Source organism: Gasterosteus aculeatus, chromosome 2 (assembly GCF_964276395.1).
Source record: "Gasterosteus aculeatus chromosome 2, fGasAcu3.hap1.1, whole genome shotgun sequence".
NCBI lineage: Eukaryota > Metazoa > Chordata > Actinopteri > Perciformes > Gasterosteidae > Gasterosteus > Gasterosteus aculeatus.
In genome coordinates, this window is record NC_135689.1 from 8,590,708 (window position 1) to 8,614,474 (window position 23,767).

The 23,767-nt window shown below is 42.2% G+C and overlaps 1 protein-coding gene across 1 annotated transcript; it reads right to left on the reverse strand.

Moving 5' to 3' along the window:
* Window positions 1-17,142: 17,142 nt before the first annotated feature.
* Window positions 17,143-20,370, reverse strand: LOC120829923 (Ig-like V-type domain-containing protein FAM187A). The gene is made up of 5 exons (XM_040194536.2): window positions 19,746-20,370; window positions 18,957-19,234; window positions 18,370-18,732; window positions 17,603-17,829; window positions 17,143-17,392 (listed from the first exon to the last, which is right to left on the reverse strand). Exons 1-5 carry the CDS (start codon window positions 19,953-19,955, stop codon window positions 17,169-17,171), a joined length of 1,302 nt encoding a protein of 433 aa, XP_040050470.2. The 5' UTR covers window positions 19,956-20,370; the 3' UTR covers window positions 17,143-17,168.
* Window positions 20,371-23,767: the final 3,397 nt, after the last annotated feature.

Here is a 23,767-nt window from a genome sequence, read left to right on the forward strand (position 1 = left end):
AGTTACTATATAATAAGTAAGCTAATGTTGAGCGTGCCAAATACGACCCTTCTCAAGTTATGAACATTGAAACCTTAATAATGTTAATGCGATTTTCAGGCAGCACGAGTGAAATGAAGTCTCATGCACATACGCTGTGTTTTAGTTTTGTTATTGTTATAGTGAGGGAGAAAGATTACATACGAATTAGGATTCAAGCTCTACAACATGATTGTTTTTTCCTGGCAACAATGTGTTTTCCTCAAATTATGTATGAATTGTCAAGCAATTTCAAGCAATAGTGAATATAAATGTAAATGGGAAATATATCTTGAAATGTCAGAATTATTTCACTTTCAAGGTCAAATGTCAACCTATTTCTGTCGGCATCGACTGCGTGCAAGGCAATCGAATGCAACGATGCACAGCCGGGGGTTTTCTTCTCTGTCTCTCTGCAAACCTGCAGATTTTTTTCAGCTCGAGGCTTTTGCGCTTTGCAGAATAGGATACACAAAACCCACGCAGGCACACACCTTACCATCTCATTTGCACACCTTCACTCCCCTCTGCCGTTTCCTCTTTTTACCAAATGAATGTGTATTTCATTTGTTCCCGTTTTGAATACATTTCCTGAGACACAACTCAATGCTGCAATCAGCAGGTCCCCTGTGCAGAGGGATAAAGACCGGCGTAAACTGAAGCACAGATTATTAATAATTGTTCACACTTAAAGCAGCAGAGTGCACAGCCCTAGAGAGAGACACAGAGTGGAATAACACAAACAGACCTCATGCACCGCTGACACCGCTCCAGCAGGAAAGCTGTCACTAGCTGCACATCGTGCAGGTTATCGCCACACACGCCGTGCAGCTGTTTTGGACGTTTTTAAGCATATAGTTTGGTTTAATGGCACTTTTACATTATGGTATCAGCGTTCTCACAAAATCCTGTTTCAAGCTGCGGGAAGCTTATTTTTGAGAAAACTAGCTGTGGTAAAACCATTAAATACGTCTCGCCTATAGCAACAAACAGCGGCGAGACAATATTAGCAAGTGGCTGGTGAGGAAAGAGAAGAAGAGGTGGACGCGGGTCGTCACGTGGACACAAACACAAACGGACAATGAATGTCTTCTTGCTCTCGCCGACATTATCTCAATGTCTGTCAGCTTGTTGTGGAGCTCTGCAGCCCCCTGGTAGCAAATCATCGTATGAATGTAGTTTTACACGTATAGCGTTGTAATTTTAAGGGGCCATATCAGGTAAAACTCCACGTCTCAATGATTTGCATATATATTTGGGTGATCCAGAGTGCCTGCAGACCCACAGACTGCAAAATGAGACAATTCAGGATGTTTTTTGTCTGTTGCCGAGATCAGAAAACCTGGGATTCAAAAAGCCATTAAGATTTGCCTCCCCGTCCCAGACTCATTAGGCCTGCTCATTAGCATATACCGCTCCCATCGGAGCTTCTCCACTCAGAGAACCAGTTTTGCGAAAGGTGCAGCATCATTTTCTAGCAAGCCAATCAGAGCACACTGGGCTTGTTCAGGAAGGGGGAAGGATCAGATAATATGATAAAAGTCTGTTTTTCTTTTTTACATTAAGGCTTATGAATATGTTTTAGTAGAAACCCCCAAAGTGTAAACCTGACAATTTTAATAATATGTTTTCTTTGGAGAAAAAAAGAGTCTACATCTTTACAAAATTCCTTAAACAGGGAGAATCGTTTCTTTTTAAAGGTGCTGTGTGTAGGTGTAGTGTGTTTAAAGCGCGGACATGACATAACAAATGTAATTTAATCACAGCTCTGTACTGCATACATACATACAGTACCAGTCAAAAGTTTGGACACAAACAAACAAACACACACTCACAAATATTCATTTTTGAAGGTTTCATAAGACATCTTTTGATCAAGCAGATGAAAGCGCTGAAGCGTGGACTCTCCTAATAAATGAAATTCTTTGATCCTCAGTTCTGATAAATATTAAGTTTTAACATTTCCGGGAATACGGATGTCTGACCCCATTGAGACAGCATCAGTTTCTCTGGGTGATGCATTGAACATCTGTGGTCATCTGCTATAGGAATCAACGTCTTAGATAATGGAGATTGTTTGAAACACAGTATCCAAATCAACTAGTAGGAAGACGCTTTCAGCTGCTGCTGTTTCCAGAGTTTCACATATTCAAACCAAAACGTTGCATTAGAGTGGTGATAAACACAAATATTCAGCCAAATAAAGAAGCTCAGGTGGCAACTGCAAAATCTTCATCTTCAACCACCATCAGAGAAACAGTCTGAAACCTTTTCACATGAACAAATTGGCAAACGGCAGAGCAGCAAATGGTGCCAGCAGCTCATTCTCTAAGGATTTGAGCTGATGTCTTGAGGGTGCCCGTTTCAAATTCAGCAAAGACTTCCACATTTTGTCAATTGTCCATTTCACTCAGCACGGCACGCCGTTATGAGCAGCTTTAATCCCTGGAGCCTTTTAGTTTGTCTCCACCCATTATGGGTTTGGAGCCGAAGTGTCTTGAAGGTTGAAGGTGACGTGGTATAATATCAGTACTGTTGAAATGAAAGGACCTGACCCCACGACGACCCCTCTGCAGACACTAATCCTGTCTGAATGGAGCTCATCGTGTGGCTCACAGTGAAACATCACATCCCTGACGTCACTGCAGCTTCCTCAAGAGGACAGTTGTTTTTTGTAAGTTATTATTTTCTGGATGTGGGCAAAAAACCCTTCAGATGAATTGAGCAAAGTGAAACGTCTCCATGGAAGCATTTAAATGTCAACTCCAATTTAATGAGGGAACACAAAATAACCATGACGTGATTCTCTTGCAGGCCGATGCATCTTTACTAAATCGCGTGAACTTTCAGGGAAAAGTTGTTTGCATACAGTCCAACATTTGCTAGGAAATACACCTTTTAGCCTGTAAGTTACCACGTTTAATCTGTATGGCCCAAAATGTAAAAAGACGGGGGAGCTCAGTGCATCCGTCGAGAAGCCCACAGCAGCATCTCCACCGGCTGTAAGAGGACAAATTGAGGCAGGCCTGATTGTCAGCACAGTTAAAAGGCCTCAAGCCTGCTCTTGTACGTGGAGAGCGTGTCCGCCCCCCCGCGCTGAAACTCCAAGCTGGTTCCATAGAAGAGGAGCTTAATAACTAAACGCTCTGGCTGTCATCACACGTTTTGAGACTCCAGCAACTACAAGTAACCCCTTATTAAGCTCTCCAGTGGGTTGCGTGGCACTGTAAGCTCCTTAAGATATGATGGTGTCCGACCATTTAGTGGCTTTGTAAGTGAGGGGAAGGATTTTAAATTCTACTGCCAGCTCAGTAAATCCCATAATGGAGTAATTGTTTTTGTTGGTTATTACACATGATGCAGCATTCTGGATCAAATGGAGGCATTTAAGAGATTTATTAGCGCAGCTTAATACGGAATAAGGAAGGATAAAGGCATTAATCTAGTTAAGACGTAATAAATGCATGAACTATTTTTTTTTTGCAAAGCTTTCAGACATTGTGTCCCTGATTCTGTAATGTCCCGTAGGTCGAAATCTAAGGGAGAGGAAGCAGCCTGATTAAGGAGAACTCTACTTATGGAGTTGTTGGATGCTGGAGATGCCATCTAGAGAAACTACACTGGGAGATAATTGATTTCAGAGGGGTTCTAGGCCCAGATAAATAACACATTTGTGGAAGTTTGTGGGTTCTACTAGCAAAAATGAGCTGTGAACGGAATGCACTGCTGTGAATGAACTGTTTACATTATTGTATAATCACCTAAAACAAAGTCTTGTGTTTTTGTTTGCTCAGAATGAGCCATTCATACCCACAGGCTCTGCTACAGTCCTGCCTCCAAACCTATTACCATTCATTATTTACTTGATCTCGTGGGTTTTCATAAGACAACCTCAACAAAATAGAGAAAAATGAAAACCATTGAATTTAGTAGAATATTATGGCCACTGCAACGTTCACTGAATATGCACACTATTTTGCATTTTATTTAGGCTTTTGACACTTGTTTTAGCTGAATAGTCCAATTTATTACAACACAACATATTCAAAAGGGTATATAATGTTTAGAATAAATCCAATAACGGCTTCTGCATGTAATTTCTTCTTTTGTCTGTCATACCTGAACATGCATTTCTTGCATTGGCTTTGAGAGCCGCAATAAGCTCCGAGTGCATCAGCATGACTCACTCAGACTAAATCCCTGTGTGTGCTTGCGTGTGTGTGTGTGCATGTTCATCATCAGGTCTCAGCAATAAATCGATGCCATTCCTTTGAGGTGATCTTCCATTATCTCCTCGGGTTTCTCTCTAAGGGGGGACAGAGAGGGAGGTAGTGGGTGTACGAGGGCGGGAGAGGAAATGGAGACAGAGAGGAAGGTAATTGCCGCGGCAAACTGGAGAAACAATCCAGACAGCTACTAAAGGTGAAAGAATTTATTAGACATCCAGACGGAGCTGAACCAGTCATTAGTGTTTAGATCAAGTAACTCCCACAAATTGGACTAAAAGGGGACATGTTTATTAGCGCTTTAAAATTTGATAGCCAAAAGTACTTTTTTCAAATTTGAAAACTGTTTTTTAGTTGTAACCAGTCTAGTAGTAATTAAAAATAATCTACAGGACAGCCCAACACCTCAGAAGCAGGAGGGATCCCTATTTTAGGAAGAAAGGAATGTAGCTTTGTGAGAAAACCTTTGATTTAGGTGATTTCATTATACTTTTATACCATCATTACTTTAAAAGCTGTATTAATCATATTTCGGCCTCCATCGTCTTTAACAATCCAGCAGATGCACCTCATCTCTTCCCCTCTTCCCGTGGAGCAGTGGAGCTACACATAAGGCAGAAATCTCAGTTGTGAAGATCTCAAATGATTAAAAAAATAATACTGTCTGCAATAGACTCCCCCAATAGAAAAGGCCAAGTGTGTCTTCAGCGCAGCCTGTGCATTTGAATGACAGGAACTCGACAACTTGACAGGCTGGTTTGTGACGCGGCTCGAGTCTGGCCGATACGTCCTGTCGCAAAATTCTCTTCACACCGTGGAGGTCCTGTATCACTGTCAGTCACTCACTCTCCCCGTCTTATGCCTTGATAATGATATGACAAACCAACCTGCTCTCACTCCCAACTCGGCCAAACTGCCACCAGAGGGGTACCCGAAGATTCAAAGAAATGAGGTAAGGGGAAAAAGTGCAAAACGGAGCAGGTTGTAAAAAACTTAAATTAAATGGAATGTGTGCAATATAAATAAAGTGAAAATATGTGTGTTTTGCGAGATAAACCCACATACACTGCAACTGTGTCGCCTATTGAAACCTTGGCCAAAACGCAAGAACACTCTAGTCATTCTAGACATTTACTTATATCAAATGTTGTAATGTTCCCTGCAGCTCCTTGTGAAATAAAGATTTGGATTCCCGAAGCCCTAATTGGTCAAGCGCCATGCGATCTTAAGGAGCTTATCGTACCCTATTAGCGTGTTACGGGGGTGCACTTCCTGAATGCAGTGTAGCTTGTGGGTCCTGGAGTCTCGTAGAGAAGAAGGGGAGCCACAGCCTTCAGTTATCAAGCTCACACCGTGTGTAAGAGCAGGCTTGAGACTTTCCTGTTTGATGATGCTGATAGTGAGCACTGGCTCCAGCTTGGACCGGCTCCTAGATGTGCTGTAATAGGCCTCGACGTCTGGGGGACTGAGCTCCTCGCCCCACTTAACGCTCTCTTTCTGTATGAATTCATGTTTGTGCACATTACCAACGTTGCTTCTTCCCTGGAGTCTTTTTGCTTTCTGGCTTCAAAGGTTTGTATGCAGCTTTTTTTAATCCCTGGACCAAATATATTAAACTGAATTGAAATGTAAGGTGAGTTGGTTCTGAGTTCATTTTACATGGTTTAGCACATGCTGAGAATTCTTGTATTGTATCTGATAGTAATATTAAAATAATTCAGCAAATCGCTGTCAATTGACTGTCAAATATATCTCAAATTTGTATCTATGGGATGCAAAATATGTAACTGCTACCTTGAAGTGGGCGGGAAAGTAACAAGGTGGAGTCAAAGTCCAAATCATCATTCAGGCGACATCATTTGGAGGAGACAGTCTGATGTGAAATGTGTATGTCCTTGGTGCAGACGACCCAGATGCTCGTGCACGAACCTTCCTCTTAATATAGAGCGACTGGGACATTGACCATAACATGTGTCCTCTTGCACCTTAAACCCTGGAGCCGAGGAGAGACTGTTAGCCCCGTGTCTGGGTATGCAACGTCATGTCCTTAACTATTTGTTCGTCTTTGCAGCCTGTGTGGGTAACATAAGTCATTAACGCCCGATGTTTGGCCGTGTGTGTGTGCGTGCGCGGGCGTGTGTCCGTTTTATTGAGTGAAAGCCGACAGCCATGACTGAGGGGAATACTAAACAGGGCGTTACGCAGCGGCATGACGGACAGAGGAAGGTAAGGGCAAAGAGACACACACGGGAAAGACAGACAGGAAAGCAGACCCGGGGACGACCAGGACGTCGAGAAACATGGCAAGGCGGCAATTGACCTCCAGTACAACACATTCATTTGGTGTTGGCCCTACAATTGAGTTACAACAAGGACTTCAGCAGTAAGCTCCACTTATAGATGGATCACTGGGAAAATCAGGCACGTTCTCAGGAACGTGAGCACATGGGAGGGCTTTGACCTTGAGCTTCTCTATCATCTTTTTTACACAAAGCATTTATATATTTAAAATAGCGGAGTAAATGTATAATAAATTATGTCGTGTCCATCTCCATCCGCCGGCTCTCTCTGGGTTTTTTTGCAAGGCCAGATGAGATATGTCATGTCTACAGCTTGTCCTCGGGCTGCCCGGGGATGTCTTCCCACTTGGACACACTCCCTCCCGACGGGGGTTATTATGAGAAGCCCATAACTGAGTGGATGATAATGTCATTTCCAGAAGGAACGCTTCAGTTTGTAACAAACAATATCCCGCTAGATGAATCCCTCCCCTAAGCTCTGCAAAGAGTGCTGCTGTTCTTAAACCATCCCATTAAATCCATTGAGGACCTGCAGCCTACCAGGCCTGCACCCATCAGCGCTGTCAACCAATGAATGGAAAATAAGCATGGTTGTGTTTGTGTGTGTGAACAGGAACTCTGTAGGATAATTGGCCAGGGAATAAAGAAGTGTGCGTGGGTGTGTTGAACAGACTCGCCAATGTTTTGTAATGTTTCAGTCGATTTGAGAAATCAATACACAGTTTAATTATTTACATCCTAACATTGTGTAGAAAACATGTGAAAACACACCCACACGGCAAACACAAACACACGCACACTTCTCACTCCCGGAACAAGATAAATGCGCCAGATAAAAAAACATAATTATCAGCGACGACGCCCAAGGTTGAGTAGAACTAACTTAAGTATAAATATATGTAAAGATGTGTTCTTTGGAAGAAGGATGAAGAAAATAAAGACTAGAATAGATGAGGATAGCAAAACAAGGAGAGGCAAGTGAGTGATTTTAACATGTCTCCAGGTATTACTGAAGATATCAAAAGGAAATAGTTGATTTCCGAAAAAAGTGGAGAAGAAAACACATGAAAACACCTTTTATTTCAAAGTTGGACCAATGCGGCATTCAAGCCGAGCATAATATATGTAACCATGTGAGAGAGACAAACCATTTTTATCCTCCAGTAATTTTTCTCTTTTTAATATTGCAGCGGAGCTTCCCCTCTTTTTTATTGTCTGACTTCAATGCCGCAGCTCAGCAGAGAGAGAATTGCCGAAGAAAAGAAAACAAATTATAGGGAATTATATTCAATTAGAATGAATAATGAAATGAAATTTGGTCAACAGGAAAAAATGATTAAACTATTACAGAAAATAAGTGATTGAAAAGTTCAAATGGATACAATCCATTCATTTCCTATCATCTTAAGTCATTCAAACACTTTCTCACTTTGCTACACACTATTTTGTCTGTAAAATGTATTTGACACATCCGTTTACTCTGCTTCTTCCAAGGTGAAATTAAGAAAAGAAGGCAAACGCGTGAAAAAGGTACAATAGCAAATAAACTAAGAAAAATGTGGATGAGATGAATGTTCAACAAACTAAGTAAAGCAAGGCAGGACATGTGAATGAATAGGAGAGCAGGGTTAAATGAAGGGGGAGAGCGGATGACGGGCAGGAAATTAATATTGTTGATAATCTTATTTAAAGCTGTGAAGCAGCAAACGCTTAGCCATTGATGAGATTTCAAAAGAACATCTCATTCAGATAAGCGCAAAGGATGATTTTTTATTACTCCAGGGCAATCAGAAGGTCCATGACATTTATAGTTCCTACGGGAGCTTTATTTGAATGTGGCCTGTTGGCAGATGATTTTTAATATCAGCACCTTGTCACATGTGAACAGGGTGTTACGTGCACTCTTTGTGCAAGTCTTGGGGAGGCGTGTGGGGACGAACACAGGACAGTCAGGTTCAGGGAATCACGCATGAACGGATTGCAATTTACACAATTTATTATCATTGTCAGATTCTTAATCCGATTTTAATCATTCTTAACACGAGCTGGTACTCTGGGTGGAAGGGAGCTTGCACAAGAAAGTAATGTACTAAAACTAGGCCTGTCTACCCGCCTCTAGAAACAAGAGGCCTGTCCGTACTTCTCTAAAACATCTTTGTTAACACAAAATGCTGAGGAGGCATCAACCAATCACCTTGCGTTTGTAGACAAGGACAGACGACATGAAAGGGGCAATGCACAGTACTCTAGGTACCCCAGATTCACCTGGCCCTCAACCTCCCACCACAACTCTCGATCTCAACATGCAGTCTAACTGATCAGAAACAAACACGTTTGACTTGGTCTTCCTCCTTTTTATTGTCGAGCCCCGCCGAGGCTGATTGACTCAGGTGGGACCCAATCACCGGCATTGCACCTGGAACACACAGGACTCGACACAAAGGCATTGATTGTCTTCATATAATAATAATAAGAAGCAGAATAAGCACGCCCGTTAAAAACTACACATTTACCTTTTGACGAAAAATAGAACAAACTGAAAATAAAATGACATTGTGAAAGAGTAGAAGTCCAAATAATGATAAACAGCTGTGTTATGTTCTAGAGCTGCCGCTGAACGGCGAGGCCAGAGTGACACTCAGCAACAAGTGTTGCATAATGAAAACAAATGATCCTTGAATCCTTTTCACATAGCGTGTGATGTCGGAGAGTACAAAACAAAACAAAACAGGGATCAATGTTGAACCGGGATGCACTGTGTGATCAGTGTGACCCTGAGTGTTACTTCAGGGTCACACTGACGCAGCCGCTGTTTTACAAAAGGCACAACAACGGTTGCGATGCCACTCCTCGGTGAATGAGGAGGCAGGAAAAGGTTTTGTCGTGTCTGGTGGCGTAATGGCCCCAAAGGTAATATCCACCGTTCCTCGGCTGACTGACTCATGGTTGTGCAAAAAAAAAAAACGAGATCCATCTTCCTTCATGCCTGCGATCAAGGACCCATAATAATGGGGGCGCCATTAATTTGCATTCCCCGCCCTCACTGCAATGACATACGGCCGGCTATAAAAAGGGCAAAGCCTCAGCCGGGGCACAGCGAAAGTGGCACAGAGCCAGTGAAGCTGTCACGTCCTCGTATTAGTGTAATAAATATGTAAATGTCAAAACGTTACAATCTGCATGAAGACAAAACAAAAGCTCTAATAATTATCACAAAATGAACAGTTTACACTACACGTGCATATTAATGTCCACAGTTTTGTAAACATTATTTTCATTGGCAATGTGTTTTTTTATGGGAAAATTGTATACATTTTGGTAAAGTGTAACGTTCAGAAGTTATTGGCAGTTCAGAATTGTTATTGGCTGTAAAAAAGTGACATTTTCACTTTCAGTTTAATTTGTAAGAAGGAAAGAAAAACCAATAAGACAGGAAGTCATAACAAACATGGAACAGGCGTTTCAAGGATGTTCGAAAACAGGAAATGAAACCCTTCACAGTATGAATTGGTGGGGATACTGGGCCAAGTCGCGTGCTCTTCTCTGACATCAACACAATGCACCAGTCAGCGCACAAAAAATAACATGGTGCATCATGGATTCCTGGCTGCTGAAGCTGTGAAGAATACAGAAACACCAGGTTTTCCAAAATTACGTTTTGAAACCATGAATCTGAATTTAATACTTAATTAAACCCCTCCGGCAGTTATTTAATCCCCTGTGCAGTATAATGCTCAATACTACCCAATTGTTGTTTTATTTTTGACATTCATCACAATATGCTCACCCTGACTAATTTAACAATTTGTTTTTAAGATCCACTATCTGCTGCTGTGGGTGTGTAGTCGGACCACGGCTTCACCTCAGCGCCTCGTCCCTCTCGGTCGTCGCAGGCCAACGTTGTTTTTCTAAGCAGAAACTGATTACCACGTCTCACGGCAGACGATCAGGGATGTATAATGGTTCCAATTAAATCGGCTGCTCTTTCCCTTGTGTTGGATGATGGTCGGTCAACAGGAAACAATTACTCAACACTCACACGGGAGCAGCGTGAATACATAATGCCTCTGCAGCACCAGCAGTGTTAGACCGACGCTGATGAGCTGTATTATTCAGAGACGTGTTAGAAAGTTGTGCAGACTACATGGAACAAAGTGTCGAGACATTCACAGTTCACCAACAGAACGTTGGGGGGGAGGCTGTTGTTTTTCAGCTGAAGGCTTCATGGTGTATGATTAGATATTGTTGCTCGGTGCTAAAGGATGGGAGCTATATCAAAACAAGTGTTGGTCATCTTGAGAAACTAGCAAAGGCAGGCTGGATTCAAAACAATTACCCAGATCAAAAACCCATTACACTGTCAACTCTTTTCTGATGAAAATAGAGAACAGGTTTTTGAAAATGATTGCCTCCTCAAGCTTTTCAATGTAAAAGCACTGAACAATGTTCAAAACTGAAATATGAATTATGTGAAACAGCATCTCAGTGAGATCACAATAATATAAGCAACTGTACTCTACTGCATCATAACTCCACAAACACACACACACACACACACACACACACTAGATGGAGTTGTATTGAATGCAGCAAATCACGTGTGTGACATTTGCCGTTTGCGTGTGTGTTTGAGGCTGGCTGTTGGGCCTAACTTATTCATCACCTCGGGAAGAAAAAACAGCATTAAAACAACGAGGTGGAAAGATTAACAGAGCAAGAGAAAGAGAACTAACCACGTGTCTACGGCCGAGGGACTGCTGCTATTGACTGCTGCTGTTCTCATGAGTCCCGTTTGCATCACTATGTTTTGCAACACTTCTAATTGGGAACTTCTACGATGACACAGCAGATGCTCCTTCTTTCCAACAACACCGCGGTCATTGTGTCTGTTAAGATGTGCCGTACATTCGGTGCAAACAACACTTATTTTGACAGTCATCTATGACTCTGTTAGGTGTTAACATCCAGCTAGAAGGGTGTGAGCGATGAGGAATGAATTCAGGTGCAAAGGAATAAAACAACAACAAAAATTTCTATCCAGGGTTTGGATCTTTACTGGCAAACAGAATTTTCACAAGAAAATCAAAAGCAGCAGTGGCACGAGCAGACGTAACACGCTTGGGAGGGAAAAAGCAAAAGGCCTGGCGACAAAAACGGGAACACAAAGAAGAACAAGGATAAAACAGTGAAACTAGTTCTTGGACAACTTTAAAAAAAAAAGAGTTGGCCTTTAAGTCCTATTGTTTATGTGCTTATGTGGACATCTAACCACTAGCCACATCTGGCTATTGTCAGCAAAATAAACTTGGCGCTTACCCTCACCCATCACTGCTCGCATAGTTGACTCGAAATAAGGTAAACTGAAGGTAAGATTACCTCCTAATTCTGAGCTATTTTTGCTATTTGCACCTGTTTCTAAATTGGCACTTTGTTGTGTAAAGGCCACCTGTGCTGAAGAACATACGTTTGCAGTGTAAAAATGGACTTTATATCGCTTTTGATGTGCATATAACATGAGCCTTTGTGTGTCCTGCGTAGCTGGATTGAATAAAATAAGGGTCTTTCTGTCAGGAGACACTGACAGCTGTCGAGCGGTGAGACGCACATCATTCATCCTTGACATGTGCCCACTGTAACCCCCCAGCACAGACCGCTAATGGCTCCTGCACCCTCTGAAGCCAGTTGTGGGCCATTCCCTCAAGTTGGCTTCAGCTGCGTCTCTATCCCCTCCTCTTCAACCTCCACATCGCCTCTCCATCAGCTCTTTGACAAACATATTTTCTCTTCCCATCTGATGTTTGCTCTGCTCCTCAGACAGGTTTGTTCCTGTATGGCACCTCAGAGGACAGTGGTTGCACATGCAAGGCAGCTGTTTTTAGAGGTATAAGTATGTTTCATGCATCACTATGTCAGCACGTGCAGCACAGAATACCGTGTACTTGAAACAATCATCAGGGCTCCTCAAACTGTTGCAAAGTATGAATTTCGCCTTTAATTCAGGTTGAGTCTTCAGTGTGTGTTAAGTTTACCGCTCTGCTATCAAAGTGTTTGTGTGGTACAGAACTGGCTGTTGCCTAAAATTGGGGGTAATTCTTGGTTCAAAGGCTCTTATGGAGTTAAATTTTGTATTATATGGGGAAAACAGATTATTTGATTATCAAGGTCAAAGAAGACAACTGACAATGTGTATAAGATTGTTCCTTTAAATAATAAGGTGATTGCACCAGTTACTTACTTACTTACTCATAAAAGCTTGTTCTTTCCCTGAAAGAAAATCAAACGTTTCTTTTAAACATTACATCAGGTGTCTTATAAAAAAAATCCCGGTAAAATTAGGTTTCTGTTTAAAAAAAACAATTGTTTTTTTCTTTTACAACAACACATAAATAATTTAAACAACTATTAGCATTTGATGAGTGTAAGATTTTTTTTTATATGTATTGTGTGTTCATGTGGTGCTTGTGTACATGTTGGCACTATGTCCTCCTTTGTAATGACTTTAATAATCTCATGGGAACAATTTTATCTAACCAAAGGGAAGGTTAGATAGAGTATAAAATGAGTGAAATATGCATGCTTGTAAACTTGTATCGTGACACAACACAGCTGATCATTTTACAATATGTATGAAGAATATCAATATAATAATGAATTATCATAAATTAGGTTAGCAAGCACTTCCAGTTTGTCTGTTATAATGCTACTTTATTTGTAAGCGATAAACTGGAGGCCAATGCTCAAATAGCAGAACTGGGGTCACATTCAAATAAATTGCATACAGAGCAGATTATGAACAATCATCACAAATGGGACAATGACAGGATCTGTTTCCCCGTGCTCTCTTTGAGCTGTACGGTGATCTACTTCTATTCTCTGTTCTTGCGAAGCACTTGTACGGTAATCTTATAAATGGTCTGAATCATTTTGACTATTGGTACCTGCAACTGGAAACCATATCCCTGTCCAGGTTATTTTAGATGTACACAGAACTCACTGTCACCACTTTGCCATTACTGAAGGGGGCCACATGTAGATTGTTCATGGTGTTTATCTCCAATGACAAATTGCTGCTGCGATTTGGACACTGAAAGGCATTCATCTCCTTGGTGATGGAATGGAGCCAGACAACTCGAACAAAAAAAAACACGGTAAAGTCTGTAAAGGTCCTCTGTGTGATATTTACATTATAGTGTTTAGCGGATTAGAAAATGAACTCTCGCTCTGTGCTTGTTGTCCTCTGAGGTCCTCAGTGCTTTGTTACATCGTCATGCACCTCTTTTGACAATAGCTACAGCTGATAACACCATCCAAAGGCATTGTCTTCCTGGCCCTTATCCTTGGGTTCTCCCTCAGTGACCCTCTGTCAGCCCTTTTATTTGTAGCGCAGGCCCCTTTTCATTCGGCCGCTGTCGTTGTCATGTTTATAGCCGCGTGGAAGCCCCATGTTCTGCATTTCAAATGGCTCCCCACCACTGGGGCATGATAAAAGTACTACATACTTTGTCACGAGTACAGTTTTATCCTTTGAGGACTCCTTTGAGAGCCTTCAAAAGTGGAGACTAGTGTACGATGCACCAAGGGAAAACCAGCAGCACTGCGCGCTTTGTCACACATTGTCTGAATTTGAAGATACAGCATGTTCTGCTCTATTTAAATACCTTTTTTCTACCCAACAAGCCTTAAAATCTGGCAAAATGGTCCACGTTGATGCATCCTAATACCACTCTATTCTAGTTACAACACTACTGGGGAAGAGGTTAAAGCAATTTATTGAATTCACAACATGACAGAGAACTGTTCATATCTTGTCCCCTGTCAACTGCGGCTTCTTTAAAACATTAGACCTACATTACATGTCATTTAGCTGCGGCTTTTGTCAAAAGCGACTTACAATAAGTGCATTCAACAAAGAGGGACGACAAGAAAGCATCACCGCCATCTGTTCCCTACGTTATCTAAGAGGTTTTAAGGGCCTCGTTGGTGGCTTTGGGAAAAACCAGATTAACCATCAGATGGCCGTACTTCCCATCAGCGGTTCTCAGTTTTAGTTGGTAGGGGCCTATTCTAACCGTAATTGGCTCAGGTCGGCGTCATCATGCTTCGGTAGGGAGGGAACGTTCGCAATTGTAAGAGGCCAAAGTAATTATGATGAAAGGGAAGGATTTATGTCCTTGTATTATTGCGGAGTGATTGCTGAATGTATCTCTTCAAAGGAAACGACTATACACAGAGCTCCCCCAATTTCACCCCGAATCCGTCACAGTTCTATAATTTCTTTCCGAGAACAAAGTGGAAGCTTCCCCTGCTACCTGAGAAATACCACGCAGTGCTGCAATGAGCGTACACATATTTTCGTACATTACTTCAATCAACGAGTTGTGAGCTAATGAGAAATAACTGGAATTTCTATCTGGTGGAGCAGCAAGGCAGAACGCCCTGAATATTCTGTTTGTATCTCTGAGGCAAAACAAGGTTAAGACACTTGTCTCTGTTTATTTATCATCCAGCAGACATCCGGCATCCCACATTGCTGGCCTGGACGCACTAACAAGTTGATGAATGCTCTGGTGTGCGGTCCAAATTTGTCTGCTCTGCTTTCTCTCGATCCTCCATCTGCAGCCCGCTCAACATAAAGAAACGTTGCCTTTTAAAGCAGCGATCAGTGTGTTGCTGGTGAGGGAGAACAACGTTAACGCTCTCTACCGTTAGTTCAAGGACATACTGTATTATGTGCAATATTGTTAGAAATAAATAATATACTTATAACCAGTAAAATATACTTATAAACAGCCTATTCTGTGCATCCAGCATCCCCGGTTATTCCTACTCTATCTGGGAGATTCTAAGGTATTACAAACTCAGACTGGATTAAGCAATATATATATTCAAGGGACTGAGGTTTGCTTAAGTGCCTCGGGCCCGTGCAGCATTACTGCAGTCACAATAATGACAGTAAACTCAACCAAATTTGACGCAAATGTGAAAAAGCTCAGGAAGAAAGTGAAGTAGGTTGCCATAGGTAACATTTATTTTTCTAAAGCTTGTCATGAGGGATTTTTCCATCCATAGTGAAAGTTTAATGATGTGTTTTTAACACTCTAACTTGTGATAGGATGAATTGATCCATGGAAAGAAACTTCCCTGCACATCTCTTGAAGCGTATCATAAAAGAACCATATTTTGTGATCAAAATCACAACTCAACGTGGATTAATTCATTATTTTTTTCCAAATATTTAAAGACATCTGGCTTGTCCTTGGCAGGCATTTCTTATGAATCTCTAAATAATGAATGTATCATTCTCTTATTCTGCCTGCTTTGCTCCCTGTGAGTTTTGGAAAGTTCAGGAGCCTTCAGGGAGCATGAGGCTCGTGGTCTGAGAGGACCAGCCAAGGGACGCAATATATTCCTCTGAAGCCCAAAAAGGTTACAAACTGCTCATGCGATCACTTCGATCCAGTAAGTTTTCAGATGACCCACCAACTCCCGAAGCTGCAGTGTAATCTGGATCCATCATGCCCTCAGGGAAGCTCCTCATAGTTTTAATATATCTCATAACCTAGCTCATTTCCATGGACTCTGATCATGATAATGCTCCCCTCAGGATCCATTCAATTTGATTATTATTATCTTTACTTTAGCACACTTTAAATACTGTGCGTCTCAATCCAGCTTCTTAAGGCCCAGGGTCCTGCTGGCTTTCTCTCTTCAAAGGCTGTTAACTGGTGTTCCCTTTCAACCCAGATGTAAATCATTGACTGTGAGGGTCTCTGAGGAACTAAAAGGATTAATTAGGGAGAAAGCAAGGAGGATTAATAAATGGAATGGATCTGTAGGATGTATAAAACATGAGAAGAGGACAACTGTGAGGAAGAGTGAACGGGCCGCCAGTTTCTGATGTACATTTACTATCATCTGACAGTTATTGATTTACTATTTCTAAAATGTTCCAGCACTTTGATTCTTGTCTGGCAGTGGAGAAAACAGCGTCGTATGGGGATTTATTTACTCGATTCAGAGAGGCTGAGCAATGAAGAGTGGATGGTGGAATGAAAGTATAGTGGGGGCCACAGCTGTGGAGGAACAAGCGTATTCATCCCTCCGGCTCTCAGGGTGGAGAGGTCTTGTTGAGGACACACGATGGCCCCTCTGTGGAACAGCAAGAGCCCGGATATGTTCATCCCTCTTCTGCCGTCATTGCAGGGAAAACTCATTCAAGAGAGACTTCGACACCGGCAAGTGCTTCTCCAGAACTGGTTACACTCACCGCGTGTCATTGATCTATTCTGCTCTTCCGTATCAAAGAAGTACAAACACAAAAATGAGTGTACGGTATTTTCACACATTTTTTTATATATAAAAGTGTAATATATACTAATTACGAAATATACATTTCATAATTATTTACAACTCGGACCTTTATTTTTCTTTCTAATGTGAAAGCTGCTCATTCCACAACTTTTTGCAACATACTCATGAATTGCATCAAGGTCTGACATGTGATAATGAATGGAAGTTGAATGAATTGAATGACATTCCCTTAGAAGAATACATCTTTCCACTTTTTCCTTATTGTAAAATAACGAGTTCAAAACAGCTTTTTAAGTAATAATATTGAATAGGTTTAATCGTCATGTGTTTCTCTGGTGTCTCTGTGTCTCACTCCAGCTCTGAACAACAGCAGCAGGCAAAACAGAGCTGTCATGCCAACATAAGATCTCAACAAAAAAAACATTGCTTCCCAGAAGTCAGGATGTAAGGTCACTGACTGTCCCCGGCCCAGATGGACGTAGACCAGCAGACGGATCTCAGCAGCCCGGTGACCCTCCAGCCAGCAGTAGTAGACACCTAATTAACAGAAACGCTATCTTAGTTAAATTAAACCCCAAAAGCTCTCTGTGGTTACTTGTGCAAAGTGCAAAGGAACTGCTTTATCTGCACTGGTCAAGAGAGACAGTTCTACAGCAAAGTGACTGGAAAAAAGTGAGGGAAACCTCAAGAGAGACTACTTATACACGTTTATCACAGGTGTAATTAAATAGAGTCATTCGTTGATACCAGAGTCTGGAGTTTTTGCAGGTTGAAACACCAAGTTGTGTCCGGTGTCCACGTGCAGCCTGGGGGGCGTGTCGCTGAGGTTACGACCTGCCCAGCGTTCAGATCGATAGACGGGTTTAAAGCCTCTGTCCCAGGCCACGGCCATGTCGGGACGTGCCCCGGGACAGCCCAGGGTGAGGGTACGGTCCGTAGGAGCTTTCAGGTAGAACACCGGCAGTGAAGCAGAACTGCAACACATAAACAGAGAGCGGTTGTGGTTCTCCTGTGAACTGTAATTATACGAGGGGGATTTAACAGGGAAATCTCTGTTTATTCATAATAGATAAGAAAATATCGATGGAATGGATTCAACAGGTGTAATGAATCACATTCTGGGCCTACTGGCAATATTCAACTTGACATTGCAACTGACATTGCCGGCAGTGACATATCACTCCCTTAAACTTCCAGAACAAAAGAAATTTGATCAGAATATGTTACACAAAGCATAATTCCTGTTAATTCTGGTGCCACCGACACTGCCACTGAATTTTATAACCAGATAAATTGATGGATTTCACTATGCTCCTCTGGGGTGAATTTGAATGTTTCCAGTATCCTTTTATTGCAGCAACTCTACGAAATAATAAGACTGCAAGTGATTTACAGTCGGCTGCTCATTCTCCCCAACAGCAGCTGGCCCGACTCTCTGGAACCATTTGTCTACTTCAACATGTGGACTCTGTGAATCCTCAAGTGAAACCCGATACAGTTATATACTTGCTTACTTCAATCCAAGAAATGCCATCAAAGCAGTGATTTTGGTGGATTGAGAAGCTCGATCTCCACAAGTTGCTTCACAGCTTTTCACCTCCAGCTTGGCCCCCACGCTGCTTTGCCTCAGCCGTCCAAACGCCCTGAGCACTGCTCCTGAGCCGCAGGAGGTGACTGTCTGATTGGCCCGTCGGAAGCGTACGTGCAGGTAGTGCGAGTGGACGTAGCACAGTCCCACACGCACTTGCTCTCCAGGTAGTCCGCAGCGATCGCAGACCGACCAGGGCCTGAAGCTGGTGAAGACCTGGTACAGCGGCTTAGTAGAGACAAGTCTTTTTCTTTCTTCATTTTTCTGGCTGATACTTTCAGAAGGGAGCCTAGAAGCACCACATTTGAATTGGAGTCACTTAAATCGGTGGTTCATGTCATGATCACTGGTTGTTCATAAGCTTCTGTTGAGTCTTTCACCCGTCGGTGTGATCATGTGACACAAAAGCACTCTTCAGTTCGTCATTACATTCATCATCATTAATGCCAAATGCTTGAATATCAAAGTGACAAAAAACAGTCACAGCCATTGACTATGTGTCTGCCTCGTCACCTGCGTATGAAGCTGAGTGTTCGGGCCTCCTGGATGTCCAGGTCGTAACCATAGAAGAAGTCCCTGTGCACAGAACCGCAGATGTAGATGCCCGAGTCGGCAGGCTCTGCTCTGAAGATCAGCAGGCTGAAGAGACGGATGGAGAATCGACTCCGCAGCCCGCCACCGTGAGGGACACTGTCAGGGTCAAGCAGGCGGTTGCCATGGTGATCTGTCAGGGCTCTGGTCTCCTTGGAGCCACTCAAATGTTTCCGAAAGAACCAGACAACTGATTGGATCTGAAAACACACAGGGAACTGAATAATTAAAAGGTACCTTCTGCTGGCCGATAATGTTAATGTTAATTGATCAATATCAGAATCTTCCGAGACGTTCTCTCATTCTATATTTCTTCTGTTTTTTGGCCAAGCTTGATATAGCTGCGGATTGCAGCTTCAGAGGAGCTTTGATTTAAGCAGCTGGTACAAAGAAAAGAAGATAGGACATTTTGTCCTGCACTGTTGTCAGACTAGTTACATCAATCAAATACTTAACCACGTAATGACCTTTGAGGATCACATCCTCCCTTTGTGTCTTTTGTAATAAAACCATGATATGTTGTTTCGTCATGAAATTAATGAAAAAAAACTAGGTTAGGTTTGAACTATAAGACCCATCTTTGTGATTCTTATTTGGATCTTTTTCAGGGACAATACTTTGTTTTGAACAAATTACAATACTAATTATTATTAATATTATTATTCACCAATGGATATTAAAGCATGTCAGCATGATGATTGCTCCAGTTACCTGTTGTGGTTTGCAGCGGCAGGGCACCTCCACTGTGACTCCAGCCAGAAAGGCAGCGTTGGTGAAGGTCAGGAAAGCAGGGCAGGCTTTTCTAGCAAAGGCATCCTGCTTATCCTCAGGAGCCTCGTAGCTCCACGCCCCGGGACCCAGAAGGAGGAGGAGGAGGAGGAGAATGAGGAGGAGGATGGGAGAGGAGGATGGATAAAGCATTAGAGACGTCGCTAATTGTGACAGTGACAGGCTCAGTAAAATATTTCCGCGCAAACAAAGACGTCCCTCCAGTGGGAGGATTCTGACGTGTTTCACATCTGAACACTTGAACAGTTCATTTCAAAAGAAAACAGCTTTGATGGAATCTAGGAAGCTCAGGAAGAACCAGTCCTCTGTTGTCAACACAAACATTTTGAGTCTGGTGTCCTACACCAGTCTCATACTCCCAGACACACCACAACTTCAGCCTTTGCTTGTGTCTTAGAAGTTCCAAAAGATTTATATTCCTTTTACAGCTGGCTGGATTCAAATAAGCAATCCATCTGGTATCTCCTTTGTTCTGTGCACATTTTGAGCTCCTATCAGTTATGTCTGCAGAAGGGTTTAGCATTTCAAAGTTTCTTCGATTTTATGTAGAGAAACTTCAGCTCGGTTTTGGTTGCTATGACAACTGCATGCAACGTCCTTCAAAAAGTAAGCTATACTGGCCGAAAAAGCCTTTTATTATAAAATATGCAACATTTTTCATTTTAAAGAAGGAGGCTACACGGACAATACAGCTTTAATTCTCTTTAGGTTTTAGGCTGTAAGGATGGCAATGATGGCCTGTATGTCGGGTGATCGATGTACCAGTGTGGTCCATACTTAAAAATCTCTCCTGTACAAATATTTCATTCAGTTGCATCACACCTAGAAAATAAAAAAGCAAAGAAAACGTTGCCTCAGGACAAATCCATTACCAATGCGTAGCTGTACACAGCTCATAAGCCACACTTATGAGTGTGTCGTTGTGAGGTGAGCTTTCCGTCATACACCTAATTCATCCTGCACGGCAGGAGTCCGGCCGCGGGAGGTTGTTGCTGTAATATTACAAAGTAGAAATAAATGAGTGCAATGAAGCGCTTGCAGAGCTTCAGTTCATGAGGCCTGCGGCACAATCACCGCACATAACAGGCTTCTGATCAACTCCACTGCCTGGAGACACAAACAAGACTCGTGTGACGCTAGCTGGGAGCCTCAGCTGAAGGCATGCGCTCAATAATGAACCCACTGTGGTTTTGTGTAACCATTACGCACAGTAGCTGCAGGCTGAAATTCCCTTGAGGACTGCAGAAGGTGTCAGGGCAGCAGGATGACTGACTTGTATGTTCGGAGCCGGGGAACCCTTCGCATCACAGCTCTCTGTTTATCTTTAATGAAGTTCATTTCAGTTCATTTCCACAGCGACGGAAAGACCAATTGCTCAGGGCAGTGGTTCCCATACTGGGGGTTGCAACCCCAGGGGCGTAGCCAGGACATTATTTCTGGGGGGGGGGCAGCTCTGGCCAGTCTTTTATTTGGGGTGGCACTTGATTGTCACTGGATTCCAGTGGTTAGCTGCCAGTCTCCATTGAAGCGCTGTCAGAATGCAGGCACGTTGGTTTGTGTCTTGCGCTGTTGATGGGGCCGTGTCCCAACATGTTGCGAATATGGGGCTTGTTGCATAAGTGACAAATGACAATATAAGAGGGAGTTGGGGGGGCGGCAGGGTGGCCAATCTCTGACCAATGGTGGCCGTGGCCCCCCCTGGCCACCACGTTTCTTTTCTTAGTTTGGAGTTTTTTAGCGATGAAAGATAATATATTTGGGGCTTAGAGCATCATACTTACTAGAAAATTAGTCATTTCAGAGGCTCCTGTAGTAATTTAATCAAAGCAGGAGTTATATGTTGCTTTCGAGTAACCCGTAATTAGAGACGTATGTATTTTGCCATTGTTGTTGTTGTTGCCATTGCTCGCTAAAATTCTGGAGGGAATCACACAAAACAGAATGTTTTGTAAGAGGAAGCCACGTGCCAGTAAAATAATTAAAGCACGTTGTGTTTAAAAGGGTTCAAACGGCGTTAAATGACAGTGGGGTTCTAAATCTGTCTTTAAAGAACAACATTAAAACACATAAAATGTTTGCCACTGGGAATAAATCACAACCGGTAAAAACCCCACAATAACAAATTTCTTGCTTTATTCTTAAAGACGTCTTTGACATTTTCTAAATGTCAGAATGTAGGCACAATTATTTTAAATGTTACTTCATTTTTTCCTCAAAAACAATTGCTTTCATTTCACGATGATCTCACTTAAAGCATTTTGCAGTCTGCCTTTCTTTTGGAGTTGTACTTACTTGGTTTTTGTTGTTCTGGCTCGGAACCCTCTTGGTGGAATCCACTTGTTGTAAGAAGCGTTGGATAAAAGCGCCAGCTGAATGAAACATTTAAAATGTAATGTAATGTAAATGTTTCATCATTTCACGTACGGGGGACGGCGGCAGTGCGACAAAGTATAAAGAGTGGACTTTGAAAACTCCGGGAGTCTCTTTGGGATTTGATCAGACTGTTGGGTTCAACCGGGTGGAGAGACTCTGTTCAATAGAATATTATTGTTTGAGACTCACACTGTGACTGCACTGGGTTTCATTTTAGGTTTTGTTAAAAACAAAGACATTTTGTTTTTAATTGAACCATTTATTCAGCTTTGTTTTGACGAGGGACCTCATGAGACGGACCGGACACAGATTCCTTATGAGACGGACCGGACACAGATTCCTTACAGTTTCTATGGCAACTTCATTCAGGTAATATATATTGTTTAAAGCGCACTATGTTCAGGAGCAGACAATTCATAATTCTTTTGCAATTCAAATATTTAGTTTTTATTTTGAAAATAGAATTACAGCCTCCTGGTTGTATGCTTCTTCAGTTACCAATACATAGACCTTTGTGGGAAATTGACATGCTATGTATACTCATTCTTATGCAACAAAAATATATTATGTGACGTAACAGGGACTTTTACATTTAACCAATAAAACTAATCAGTCCATCCTTGAGTGTGATTTGTAGGAATCTCCTCAATCACAAGAACGAGACGTTTAGGTCATGGGAACCTTGATCTTTCAACTCCAAAACCGTAAAAGAAGTTAAGAAGAAGAATGGAGGATACATACAAATGTACAACCCTAAATTCCTAACAACACCCGGCCATGGCAGTTGCCGGCAAAGAGCCGTGGAATCAACATTAGCATTTTTCACTTTAACGACAGAAAAAGAGTTTATATTTATAGTGTTTTTGTCCCCAACAGATGCTCCGTTCGTGCAATGTGAACTGACTCTCCCCCCAATATAATGAATGCAGGCGCGTCCTTTTGTGCCGGCACTATATTCATGCAATAAGTCCTCAGAGGAAATGACAAAAAACCTGTCGCTTTTAACAACCTTTTAGAGCAACTCATAGAAGTGATCTCTCCCCCAACGCTGTTTCTGAAGGATGACCTGATTTGTCTGCATCTTCCGTAGAAAACAAATCATTGTAATAAATCTGTTTTATTGCCACCACGGTGCAAACTAACTAATTCTCCATTGCAACGTTCCCAATAGAACTGAATGTCCCAACATTCCTATATTTTCTCTGAACATCTTGATCTATTATTCTCCTTCTGCTGTCCTCTGTCACGTTGTCTTGTCCATTCGCTGTAGCCTTAACCCAAACATCCTTTACTATTCAATCTGAGACATTTATTGCACTACCATCTCTCCACACCATCTGTCTCACCGGCTCAATCTCTTATTCCTCTCGTTCACGACATCCAGGCAACTTCAAAACAAACAACAGAGCCCAACCGCTATTTCCTCAATAAATCCTCAGTCCCTCAAATGAGCTTCAGGTATTTTTCCAAATAACCTTTTTCTTTATCGTTTTCATCATGTGTCCTTCCTGCCCCTGCTGCCCCCCCTCCTCCCTCTACTTATCGACTGCATTTAATAGCATCCATTGATC